The sequence below is a fragment of the Haematobia irritans genome, chromosome 1 (genome assembly GCF_050003625.1).
Source record: "Haematobia irritans isolate KBUSLIRL chromosome 1, ASM5000362v1, whole genome shotgun sequence".
Taxonomy (NCBI): Eukaryota; Metazoa; Arthropoda; class Insecta; order Diptera; family Muscidae; genus Haematobia; species Haematobia irritans.
The window spans coordinates 246,373,487-246,386,872 of record NC_134397.1 but is presented as its reverse complement, the minus strand read 5'-3'; the positions used below and the strand labels follow the sequence as shown (position 1 = coordinate 246,386,872).

The window sequence follows — 13,386 nt, the reverse complement described above, 5'->3', positions numbered from 1 at the left end:
AGAATATTTTGTCAACAATTTATTTCTATGAGAGAGTTGGTCAAAATTTTATTTCTACAGAAAATTTTTCAAAATTTTATTTCTGTAGAAAATTTTGTTAAAATTTTATTTCTATAGAAAATTTTGTCAAACTTTCATTTCTATAGGAAATTTTGTCAAAATTTTATTTCCATAGAAAATTTTGTCAAAATTTTATTTCCATGGAAAAATTTGGCAACATTTTATTTCTATAGAAAATTGTATCAAAATTTTATTTCTATAGAAAATTTTGTCAAAATTTTATTTACATACAAAATTTTGTCAAAATTTTATTTCTATAGAACATTTTGTCAAAATTTTATTTCTATAGAAAATTTTGTCAACATTTTATTTATATAGAAAATTTTGTCACAATTTTATTTCTATAGACAATTTTGTCAAAATTTTATTTCTGTAGAAAATTTTGTCAAAATTTTATTTATATAGAGAATTTTGTCAAAATATTATTTCTATAGAGAATTTATTTCTTTAGAAAATTTGATTTATTTCTATAGAAAATTTGTCAAAATTTTATTTTTTGTTGTTTTGATCTCAGCTTTAAAACCATAGCTACTCTTGTAGTTTAGTCGACGCTAAACTACAAGAGTAGCTAAACCAACAAAGAATGTTTGTCAAATTTATTTCGGCAAAGCCCTATAGACTGCAAGATGGTTGGATGGTTTGGATGGTTTCGGAATTACCACGTGCCTCATCAGCATCCTCTACTTGCAGCAAATTTTATTTCCATAGAAAATTTTGTCAAAATTTTATTTCCATAGAAAATTTTGTCAAAATTTTATTTCTATAGAACATTTTGTCAAAATTTTATTTCTATAGAAAATTTTGCCAACATCTTATTTCTATGGAAAATTTTATTTCCGTAAAAAACTTTGTCTAAATTTTATTTCTATAGAAAATTTTGTCAAAATTTTATTTCTATAGAAACAATTTTATGAAAATTTTATTTCTATAGAGAATTTTGTTAAAATGTTATTTCGATCGAAAATTTAAAAAAAAAATTATTTTTATAGAACATTTTGCCGACATTTTATTTGTATTGACAAAAAAAAATTATGAACTGAACAATTTCGGGAATATTTTCTAAAATAGACTGTATGTTTATTTTTGTTAACTCCCAGAAGTGTTTATACAGAAGCCAAGACCAGTGATCGAAAAATAAAGAAACAAAAAACCAAGTTTGAAGATTCAGTATATGACAGATTTATTGCTATTGCTCTGAATGACACTCTTTGCCGTCTTCGATGAAGACGTACAAGTAGGGTTCGCGCTTAGGCGTTATTGTAAATTGAGTGAAAAGCTACTTAAACATTGGAATATTTATTCAAATATGATGACAATATATATCTTTTGAGTAAGAGCAGTTATCGATATTTGGTAAGAATAAATGGTTGTCATATGGAAACAATTCAAATTCAAAGGATATTCAAGTTATTCTAAGGCATATTGATAATAGATAATAGAAAAAGGAAATTCATAATATTTTAATTCATAATTCATTAATTAATTCATTGAATATTTTAAGGTTAAATATTTGTTTGTGGAACGGAGTTCAACAAGAACATTTTATTTCTATAGAAAATTTTTCAAAATTTTATTTTTATAGAAAATTTTGTCAAAATTTTATTTCTATAGAAAATTTTGTAAACATTTTATTTCTATAGAAAATTTTGTCAAAATTTTATTTCTATAGAAAATTTTGTGAAAATTTTATTTTTGTAGAAAATTTTGTCAAAATTTTATTTCCGTAGAAAATTTTGTCAAAATTTTATTTATATAGCAAATTTTGTCAAAATTTTATTTCTATAGCAAATTTTGTAAAAATTTTATTTCTATAAAAGGTTTTGTAAAAATTTTATTTCTATAGAAAATTTTGTCAAAATTTTATTTCTATAGAAAATTTTGTAAAAATTTTATTTATATAGAAAATTTTGTCAACAATATATTTATATAAGAGAGTTGGTCAAAATTTTATTTATATAGAAAATTTTGACAACATTTTATTTCTATAGAAAAATTGTATAAATATTTTATTTCTATAGAAAATTTTGTCAAAATTTTATTTTTGTAGAAAATTTTGTGAAAATTGTATTTTTGTAGAAAATTTTGTCAAAATTTTATTTATATAGAAAATTTTGTCAAACTTTTATTTCTATAGAAAATTTTGTCAAACTTGTATATCTATATAGAAAATTTTATTTCTATAGAAAATTTTGTATAAATTTTATTTCTATAGAAAATTCTGTTAAAATTTTAATTTCAATAGAAAATTTTGTATAAATTTTATTTCTATAGAACATTTTGTCAAAATTATATTTCTATAGAATATTTTTGTCAAAATTTTATTACTATAGAAAGCTTTGTCAACATTTTATTTCCGTAGAAAATTTTATAAAAATTTTATTTCTATAGAAAATTCTGTCAAAATTTTATTTCTCTAGAAAATTTTGTAAAAATTTTATTTCTATAGAAAATTTTGTCAACATTTTTTTTGTCAAAATTTTATTTCTATAGAAAATTTTGTCAACATTTTATTTCCGTAGAAAATTTTGTCAAAATTTTATTTCTGTAGTAAATTTTATCAAAATTTTATATCTATAGAATATTTTGTCAAAATTTTATTTCCATAGAAAATTTTGTCAAAATTTTATTTCTATAGAAAATTTTGTCAAAATTTTATTTCTATAGAAAATTCTATCAAAATTTTATTTCTATAGAAAATGTTGTCAAAATTTTATTTCTGTCAACTATTTCACAATTTACCCACATTTATACACATTGTTGTATAAACGTAGATATATATCGGTTTATTATTCATTGTACCTATCTATATTTGCTTTAGATAGAGCTTAGTTTTACTATTTCCATTTTTCATAATACAAAGTTTTTAGTTTTTTTTTGTCCTCAGCATGTGGGGACAAATGGAGTATTATGATGTTAAACTAAACTATCAATGTGCGGTGTATTGTAGCATAGGAAGACAATAACAAGAGCAAAAAAAACACGTTGTTCGCGAACGTGGAAATTAAATAATAATTTACGCTCTGTTAAATTCGCGTTTGTAATTCATTCATGCAAACGCCGCCCCTCCCCTCCCCTCCCCCTTTGTAAGCACCTCCATTAAAAATTATTAGCAATTTAAAAACAAATTTGTTTCAGTAGTATTTTGTGTCTTTTTTTATTTTTGAAATGCTTGATTATTTTTCCCAATGATTTTGCGAAACCGGTATTGGTTTTGAGACGGTAAAGGCAAATGTTTGTGGGCTAGCCTTAAGATAGCCGCGTTTGTACTTCCAAGCATGTTGCATATTACAAATAACAAAAAAGCAAACATAAAGATACTTAGCTCCAACCTCCACCCTGTAATGCAGTCAATATCGTTACTTTGTATATCTTTTTTTTTTGTGATGCAACCAATCCAGCTGCAACAGAGCCATGACCAATTCATATAACAAGGAAAATGTTAGCCTAAGAGCCTTAGTGGTGCATGCGCAAATTGAATTTCTTTTTGTTTTCTATGATCGACAACTACCAATTTTTCTATTTCATTACTAAATAGTAGTTTTTTTTTTAATTACATATTATTAGTTTTGTAGTAGGGAATAGCCCACTGCATCATTTGGATTAATAGCTAACTATTTGTCTATGTCTATTGTCTTTTTTTTCAGAGATGACAACGCCCATGTGGCCCTAAAATTCTTGCAAAATGATCGTCGCATACGTGAGACAGTCTATGGTCGAGAATATAAAATTCGTGCTGAATTCACAAAACCAAATGGTGAGTAGTTTCCTTTAAATATAGAACGTTGATGGAATATAACATTCAACGAATCCTTTTGTTTGTGTTTAAATTTTAATTGGAAAGGAAAATAATTCTATTAATTAAACTGATTTTATTTCAAATGAAATGAGTGAAAAACGATTTCTATTATATTTGCATTTTTTCCAAATTTTTATTCTCATAAATTATTAATTATTTGAAAAAAAGTTGGCCTCATTACAATATTACTTTTAGTGTAGTTTGAATTCAGAAATACCCCTTTAATAATGAAATTTTTGGCAATTTTCTGTACAAGATGTTGTAAATATGAATAATGATAGGTAAATATTATTCATAAACAAAGATTAGTTCAATGATTAACGATGTGTATTAGATGACCCAATAGATGAACTAAATTCATAAAGTTAATGGGTGCACGTGTGTGGCAAGAATTTCGCAAGCCCAAGGCATTCAACAAGACGGAAAGTAAAATTAATTTCACAAAATTATGTTGCTTTCTCCTTGTGAGCCAAACAAAAAAAAACTAAAACAAAATAAAAACATTTTTTTTAGATTGTGCCATAAAATGGGGAAAATAATGAAAATGTTGGTTATCGATTAATTTTAATTTGATTTATGGAACATTTTTTTAAACTCTTATTTTATGGAAAATTTTGTTAAAATTTTATTTTATAGAAAACTATGTCAAAATTGTATTTCTATAGAAAATTTTATTTTTAAAGAAAAAAGTTTCAAAATTTTATTTCTAAAGAAAATTTTGTCAAAGTTTTATTTCTAGAGAAAATTTTGTCAAACTAGTATTTCTATAGAAAAACTTGGCAACATTTTATTTCTACAGAAAATTTTGCCAAAATTTTATTTCTATAAAAATTTTATATAAATTTATTTCTATTTAAAATTTTTTCAAAATTTTATTTCTATAGAAAAATTTATCAAAAGTTTTATTTTTAAAGAAAAAAATTTCCAAATTTTATTTCTTAAGAAAATTTTCTCAACATTTTATTTCTATAGAAAATTTTGTCAACATTTTATTTCTATAGACAATTTTGTCAAAATTTTATTTCTATAGAAAATTTTGTTAAAATTTTATTTCTATAGAAAATTTTGTCAACATTTTATTTTTATAGAAAATTTTGTCAAAATTTTATTTCTATAGAAAATTTTGTAAAACTGTCTATAGACAATTTTATAAAAATTTTATTTAAAAAAAATTTCAAAATTTTATTTCTTAAGAAAATTTTGTCAACGTTTTATTTCTATAGAAAATTTTGTCAAAATGTTATTTCTGTAGAAAATTTTATCAAAATTTAATTTCTATATAAAGTTTTATATAAATTTATTTCTATATAAAATTTGGTCAAAATTTTATTTCTATAGAAAATGTTGTCAACATTTTATTTCTATAGAAAAATTTGGCAAAATTATATTTCTATAGAAAATTTTGTCACAGTTTTATTTCTATGTAAAGTTTTATATAAATTTATTTCTATATAAAGTTTTGTCAAAATTTTATTTCTATAGAAAATTTTATCAAAATTTTATTTTTAAAGAAAAAAACTTCAAAATTTTATTTCTTAAGAAAATTTTGTCAAAATTTTATTTCTATAGGAAATTTTGTCAAAATTTTATTTCTATAGAAAATTCTGTCAAAATTTTATTTCTATAGAAAATTTTGTTAAAATTTTATTTCTATAGAAAATTTTGTCAAAAATTTTTTTATATAGAAAATTTTGTCAAAATTTTATTTTTATAAATTTTTTTTCTACAGAAAATTTTGTTAATATTTTATTTCTATGTAAAGTTTTATATACATTTATTTCTATATAAAATTTTGTCCAAATTTTATTTCTATAGAAAATTTTATCAAAATTTTATAAAAAAAATTGTGTCAAATTTATTTCAATATAAAGTTTTATCAAAACTTAAGTTCATATTTCTACACAGAAAAAAATATTTACGTAATATTAAAGATTACGATGTGCAATTTACAAAATGTTAAGGACAAATTTCTTTAAAATAATAAAATTTTAATTCAAATATTATATATAACCGTTGCTTCAAAAATTTGTTTCATTAAATTTAGGACACAGATTTAGCAAATTTGCGTCCCACCGTTGAAGACGCATGTATTTGAACTAAGGCAAATTTTCTTAAAATAAAAAAGAAGCATTTCTGCCACTCTGTAAATTATGCTCTGCTATATATTTCTGTCTTGCTTGTCGCAAATTCCCGAATAAATCCATATTTGTATATTTAAAACTTCTTTTGCGCATATATCTCCCAAACTATGCACCCACCCTAGAACTATAAGGAGGACAATTGTGATCCCACCCACAAATCGAAAAATATTCTACCAATTCCCGAAAAAATCCATATTTGTCTATTTAAAACTTCTTTTGCACATATATCTCCTAAAATATGCACCCACCCTAGAACTATAAGGAGGACAATTGTGATCCCACCCACAAATCCAAAAATATTCTACCTATTGTGGCAACAGTTCCTCACTTCATTTCCATTTTACATTGGTTTTGTCAAAATTTTATTTCTATAGAAAAATTTTTTTATTTCTGAAAAATTGTCTCGAAATTTTATTTCAATAGAAAATTCAATTTTCTTCTATAGAAATTTTTGTCAAAAATTGATTTCTATTGAATAAATTGTGCAACAATTTATTTCTATTGAAAATTTTGTCAAAATTTTATTTCTAAAGAAAATTTTGTCAAAATTTTATTTCTATAGAAAATTTTGTCAAAATTTTATTTTTAAAGAAAATTTTGTTAAAATTTTATTTCTATCGAAAATTTTGTTAAAATTTCATTTCTATATAAAATGTTGTCAAATTTGTTTTCTATAGAAAATTTTGTCAAAATTTTATTTCTATAAAAATTTTTGAAAAAAATTGAATCCTATAGAAAACATTGTGTCAAACTTTATTTCAATAAAAAGTATTATCAAAGTTTTATTGCCGTAGATTTTTTTTTTCAAAATTTTAGTTTATAAAAAATTTTGTCAACATTTTATTTCTATAAAATGTTGTAAATATTTTATTTCTATAGAAAATTTTGTCAAAATTTTATTTCTATAGAAAATTTTGTCAAAATTTTATTTCCATAGAAAATGTCAAAATTTTATTTCTATACAAAATTTAGTCAAAATTTTATTTCTATAGAAAATTTTATCAAAGTTTTATTTCTATATAAAGTTTTATATACATTTATTTCTATATAAAATTTGGTCAAAATTTTATTTCTATAGAAAATTTTGTCAAAATTTTATTTTTAAAGCAAAAAAATTCAAAATTTTATTTCATAAGAAAATTTTGTCAAAGTTTTATTTCTATAGAAAATTTTGTCAAAAATTGTATTTCTATCCCAGCAAAAACTCTCATTACCCGGTAATCTAGTAGGTAAGCCTGTTTTAAAATTAATAACCACTTATTAATTGACATCGCTCCGCATTACATTTACATGCGCATGTCCTAGGAGGCAAGTACTTCTCCCCAAACATGCACTTTTGCCGTCAAAATCTCAGGACTTCATTCCGTTGGATTTTTGCGCCTGGAACATTTTAGAGAGTGAGATTGGTACTTGAAAATAACAAAGTGTCAAAGAGAGCCAATACAAACAAATAATATAGCGGTTTGCTTTGTTGCATTCCATTTCAGCTACCATGTAAATTATGCTCTGCTATATAACATATTTCTGCCTTCCTTCTCGCGAATTCCTGAAAAATCAAAATTTGGATATTTACAACTTCTTTTACGCATATATTTCCAAAACTATGCACCCTAGAACGAAAAGAAAAAAAATGTTCAACATTTTATTTCTATAGAAATTTTTGTTATTGTATTTCTATGGAAAATTTTGTCAAAATTTTATTTCTATAGAAAATTTTGTCAAAATTTTATTTCTATAGAAAATTTTTTCAAAATTTCATTTCAAGAGAAAATATAGAAACATTTGTCAAAATTTTATTTCTATAGAAAATTTTGTCAAAATTTTATTTCTATAGAAAATTTTGTCAAAATTTTGTTTCTTTGGAAATTTTATTTCTAGGGACATTTTCTCAAAATTTTAATTCTATAGAAAATTTTGTCAAACTTTAATTTCTATTGAAAATTTTGTCAAAATTCTATTTCTAAAGAAAATTTTGTCAATATTTTATTTCTAAAGAAAATTTTGTCAAAATTTTATTTCTAAAGAAAGTTTTGTCAAAATTTTACTTCTAGAAAATTTTGCCACAATTGTATTTCTAGCAAATGTTGTCAAAATTTTATTCCTATAAACAGTTTTGTCAAAATTTTATTCCTATAGAAAAGTTGTTAAAATTTTATTTCTATAGAAAAATTTGTCAACATTTTATTTCTATAGAAAATTTTATCAAAATATTATTTTTAAAGAAAAAAATTTCAAAATTTTATTTCTTAAGAAAATGTTGTCAAAGTTTTATTTCTATGAAAAATTTTGTCAAAATTTTATTCCTATATAAAGTTGTATATAAATTTATTTCTATATAAAATTTTGTCAAAATTTCAGTTCTATAGAAAATTTTGTCAAAATTTTATTTCTATAGAAAAATTTGTCAAAATTTTATTTCTTTAGAAAATTTTGTCAAAATTTTATTTCTTTAGAAAATTTTGTCAAAATTTTATTTCTTTGTAGAAAATTTTGTCAACATTTTATTTCTATAGAAATTTTTGTAAAAATTTATTTCTATGGAAAATTTTGTCAAAATTTTATTTCTATGCAAAATTTTTTCAAAATTTTATTTCTATGGAAATTTTTTTCAAAATTTTATTTCTATGGAAAATGTTTCTCAAAATGTTATTTCTGTAGAAAATTTTATCAAAATGTTACTTCTATAGAAAATTTTGTCAAAATTTTATTTCCACACAAAATTTTGTGAATGTTATTTATATAGAAAATTTTGTCAAAATTTTATGTCTATAGAAAATTTTGTCAAAATTTTATTTCTATGGAAAATTTTGTCAAAATTTTATTTCTGTAGAAAATTTTGTCAAAATTTTATTTCTATATAAAGTTTTATATAAATTTATTTCTGTATGAAATTTTGTCAAAATTTTATTTCTTAAGCAAATTTTGTCAAAGTTTTATTTCTATAGAAAAGTTTGCCAAATTTTATTTCTATAGAAAATTTTGTCAAAGTTTTATTTCTTTGTAAAGTTTTATATAAATTTATTTCTATATAAAATTTCTCAAAATTTTATCAAATTTTTATTTTTAAAGAAATAAATTTCAAAATTTTATTTTTTAAGAAAATTTTGTCAATTTTTTTTTCTATGAAAAATTTTGTCGAAATTTTATTTCGGTGCAAAATTTTGTCAAAATTTTATTTCTATATAAAGTTTTATATAAATTTATCTCCATATACAATTTGGTCAAAATTTTATTGCTATAGAAAATTTTGTCAAAATTTTAGTTCTATAGAAAATTTTGTCAAAATTATAGTTCTATAGAAAATTTTGTCAAAAAATATTTTTTTCAGAAAATTTTGTTAACATTTTATTCCTATATAAAGTTTTATATAAATTTATTTCTATATAAAATTTTGTCAAAATTTTATTTTTATAGAAAATTTTATCAAAATATTATTTTTAGAGAAAAAAATTTCAAAATTTTATTTCTTAAGAAAATTTTGTCAAAGTTTTATTTCTATGAAAAATTTTGTCAAAAATTTATTCCTATATAAAGTTTTATATAAATTTATTTCTATATAAAATTTGGTCAAAATGTTAGTTCTATAGAAAATTTTGTCAAAATGTTTTTTTAAAGAAAAAATTTTATTTCTTAAGACAATTTTGTCAAAGTTTTATTTCTATATAAAATTTTGTCAAAATTTTATTTCTATAGAAAATTTTATCAAAATTTTATTTTTGAAGAAAAAATTTCAAAACTTTATTACTTAAGCAAATTTTGTCAAAGTTTTATTTCTATAGAAAATTTTGTCAAAATTTTATTTCTATAGAAAATTTTGTCAAAGTTTTATTTCTATGAAAACTTTTGTCAAAATTTTATTTCTGTAGAAAATGTTGTCAAAATTTTATTTCTATATAAAGTTTTATATAAATTTATTTCTATATAAAATTTGGTCAAAATTTTATTTGTATAGAAAATTTTGTCAACATTTTATTTATATATAAAGTTTTGTCAAAATTTTATTTCCATAGACAATTTTGTCAAAATTTTATTTCCATAGAAAATTTTGTCAAAATTTTATTTCTTGATTTCAGCTTAAAACCTGAAAGCTGAAATCAAAAAACAACAACAATGCTTTAAGAACAAAAACCAACAATAACAAAACGAAATTTTATTTCTATAGAAAATTTTGTCAAAATTTTATTTCTATAGAAAATTTTGTCAAAATTTTATTTATATGGAAAATTTTGGCACAATTTTATTTCAATAGAAAATTTTGTCAAAATTTTATTTCTACAGAAAATTTCGTCAAAATTTTATTTCTATAGGAAATTTTGTCAAATTTTTATTTCTAGATAATCAAAATACTAATGCTAAATTTTTCATTTCATTTTCAGGTACTCATGGTATTAAAGTGGGTAATTGTTTTGCTTTCGATAAAAAGAATTTCAATTTGACTTTGATCGATGAAAGAGGGTAAGTCCATCGACCTATACAATTCCAAGACCATTTTCTATAATTCTCCTTATACCATTTTAAAATCAGCTGTCCCATTGATAAAGAACTCATTACACGTTTTGTGCCAAATCCTGAAGGCAATTATGCCGAAGCTACCATGTTTTCTATGTTTAAATTTCCCGAAGGTATGTACAACCACACTCCCTCTTCAGAAGAGAAATTAATTTCATATCTTTTTGTGGTTTTCCAGGTTCCGAAGTCCATTTACAATGTGATGTCATCCAATGCTATGGCATGTGTATTGATGATGAAGATTGCAGTCAAGTGGCTATTGCTGGAGCAGCAGGTGGTTATACCAAAGGTTCGAATGGGCCTCGTAAAGTACATCCAAATGAGGAAGGTTCTAGTATTGCGGGTACCACAGTCTATGTTTTAGATCCAGCAGATGCACGTTGTATGTTTTCGCCAAAGAGCATTGCAAACAAAAAAGTGTGAGATAATTTTTGGTTTCTTTGTGTGATTTCAGATACCGCTGTTAGTTGTGAAGATGGTATACGACCAACATGGCTCCTATGGTTGGCCATTACATTGGGTGTTTTATTCCTCATTATGTTGTTGATGAATATTTTCCTTTGTACGGCCATGAGTTGCAGTTGTGCTAATACAGAGGTGAGCCACAACACAAAAGGGCATGCACACATTATGCTTCAATTCTAATTATTTTCTAATAACTTTTTTGTTTGTTATTTTTTTGCACAGATAATTGAAAAAGAGCCCTCCATTATTGAGGAATATGATCCATATAGAAGTTGGCATGGTAGCCAATATGGTTCAAGATATTCTTTGCATGGACGTGATGCCCATAAAGGTTATACCAGTGGAGGTTCAACCATACATTCCAATAGGTCTGATCGATATTAGAAATCTAATGGTCAATCAAACAACAACAAACAGCAACAATTACAATTACAACAACAAACCGAACTTTTACTGAATGAACAAAAACCACACAAATACTACACTCACAAAAAACAAGAACCAATCACTTATACATACAGAATTTCAATATCTTAGAAAAAATCTATACCCTACTTAAGTATATTGTGATTTAGTATACTGCTAAGTATGTATGTGTTGGGCACCCTACACTACGGCCGTTTGGGATTGATTTGTTTTTTTTCTATACCACCACCAACACCAACAAGATTATCATCGCCTCATCAACAGATATTGCTACCAAAACAAAAAAAAAAAGATATTTTTGAATACAATCCAAAGCCACCACAGCAACATCAGCATGCCTATCGTTCGTCTATAACCAAACAAAAAAAAACAAATTTTGGCATTTGATCCTTCTAATATTTTGTGTACGTATGATTGATTGTTCATGTATTTTTTTTAACCCTATCCCAGTAGTAAAATACAAAATTTTAAATCCTTCATTCCCTAACATTATTACCATTATCATGCCATTAGAGATATTGTAGAATATGTCATTTTCACATCTTTTGCTAGCTTTTATGTAGGCTTAGAATAATAGTTTGTAATACACATTCTTATGATAAATTATCGTTATTATCATTATAAAATATTTTATGTAACAAAATTTATATTAATTTAATCACTAATCACGGCCATTTTCATGTAGATCAGTTGGAGTTTGACTTTCTATAGAAAATCTACATTAAATCCATTGGAATTTAACTGCCAGTTAACAAAGAGTAAATTGGAGACATTTTTGTTGTTGGTTAATTTTATAGAAAATTTTGTTTAAATTTTATTTCTATAAAATTTTTTTCAAAATTGTATGTCTATAGAAAATTTTTCAAAATTTTATATCTATAAAAAAAATTACATTAAATCCATTGGAATTTAACTGCCAGTTAACAAAGAGTAAATTGGTAAATATTTTTGTTGTTGTTTTTTTTTATAGAAAATTTTCTGAAAACTTTATTTATATAGAATTTTTTTTTTTCAAAATTTTATGTCTAGAAAAATTTTCAAAATTTTATGTCTATAGACATTTTTTCAAAATTTTATATCTATAGAAAATCTACATTAAATCCATTGGAATTTAACTGCCAGTTAACAAAGAGTAAATTGGAGATATTTTTGTTGTTGATTAATTTTATAGAAAATTTTGTTTAAATTTTATTTCTATACCTTTTTTTTCAAAATTTTATGTCTATAGAAAAATTTTCAAAATTTCATATCTATAGAAAATTTTTTCAAAATTTTATATCTATAGAAAATCTACATTAAATCGATTGGAATTTAACTGCCAGTTAACAAAGAGTAAATTGGAGATATTTTTGTTGTTGGTTAATTTTATAGAAAATTTTGACTAAATTTTATTTCTATACATTTTTATATTTATATCTATAAAAATTTTTTTCAAAATTTTATATCTATAGAAAATCTACATTAAATCCATTGGAATTTAACTGCCAGTTAACAAAAAGTAAATTGGAGATATTTTTGTTGTTGTTTTTTTTTATAGAAAATTCTCTGAAAATTTTATTTATATAGAATTTTTTTTTCAAAATTTTATGTCTAGAAAAATTTTCAAAATTTTATATCTATAGAAAATTTTTCAAAATTTTATATCTATAGAAAATCTACATTAAATCCATTGGAATTTAACTGCCAGTTAACAAAGAGTTAATTGGAGATATTTTTGTTGTTGGTTAATTTTATAGAAAATTTTGACTAAATTTTATTTCTAAACATTTTTATATTTATATCTATAAAATTTTTTTTCAAAATTTTATATCTATAGAAAATCTACATTAAATCCATTGGAATTTAACTGCCAGTTAACAAAGAGTACATTGGAGATTTTTTTGTTGTTGATTAATTTTATAGAAAATTTTGTTTAAATTTTTTGTCTATACATTTTTTTCAAAATTTTATAAGTATAGAAAATTTTTCAAAATTTTATATCTATAGAAA

The 13,386-nt window shown here is 22.3% G+C and overlaps 1 protein-coding gene across 7 annotated transcripts in view; it reads left to right on the top strand.

Annotated features, from left to right (window-relative positions):
* LOC142242560 (uncharacterized) overlaps positions 1-13,386 on the top strand; it is a 122,494-nt gene that overhangs the window by 91,988 nt on the left and 17,120 nt on the right. For 5 of the 7 annotated variants that reach the window (XM_075314341.1, XM_075314148.1, XM_075314202.1 and 2 more), the window contains 6 exons: positions 3,705-3,814; positions 10,374-10,452; positions 10,522-10,619; positions 10,685-10,888; positions 10,961-11,103; positions 11,194-11,339. In XM_075314341.1, the coding sequence (XP_075170456.1) occupies positions 3,705-3,814; positions 10,374-10,452; positions 10,522-10,619; positions 10,685-10,888; positions 10,961-11,103; positions 11,194-11,339 (780 nt within the window). Of the gene's footprint in view, positions 1-3,704; positions 3,815-10,373; positions 10,453-10,521; positions 10,620-10,684; positions 10,889-10,960; positions 11,104-11,193; positions 11,802-13,386 lie in introns of all 7 variants that reach the window. The other 2 variants (XR_012724223.1, XR_012724218.1) reach the window with 1 other exon arrangement.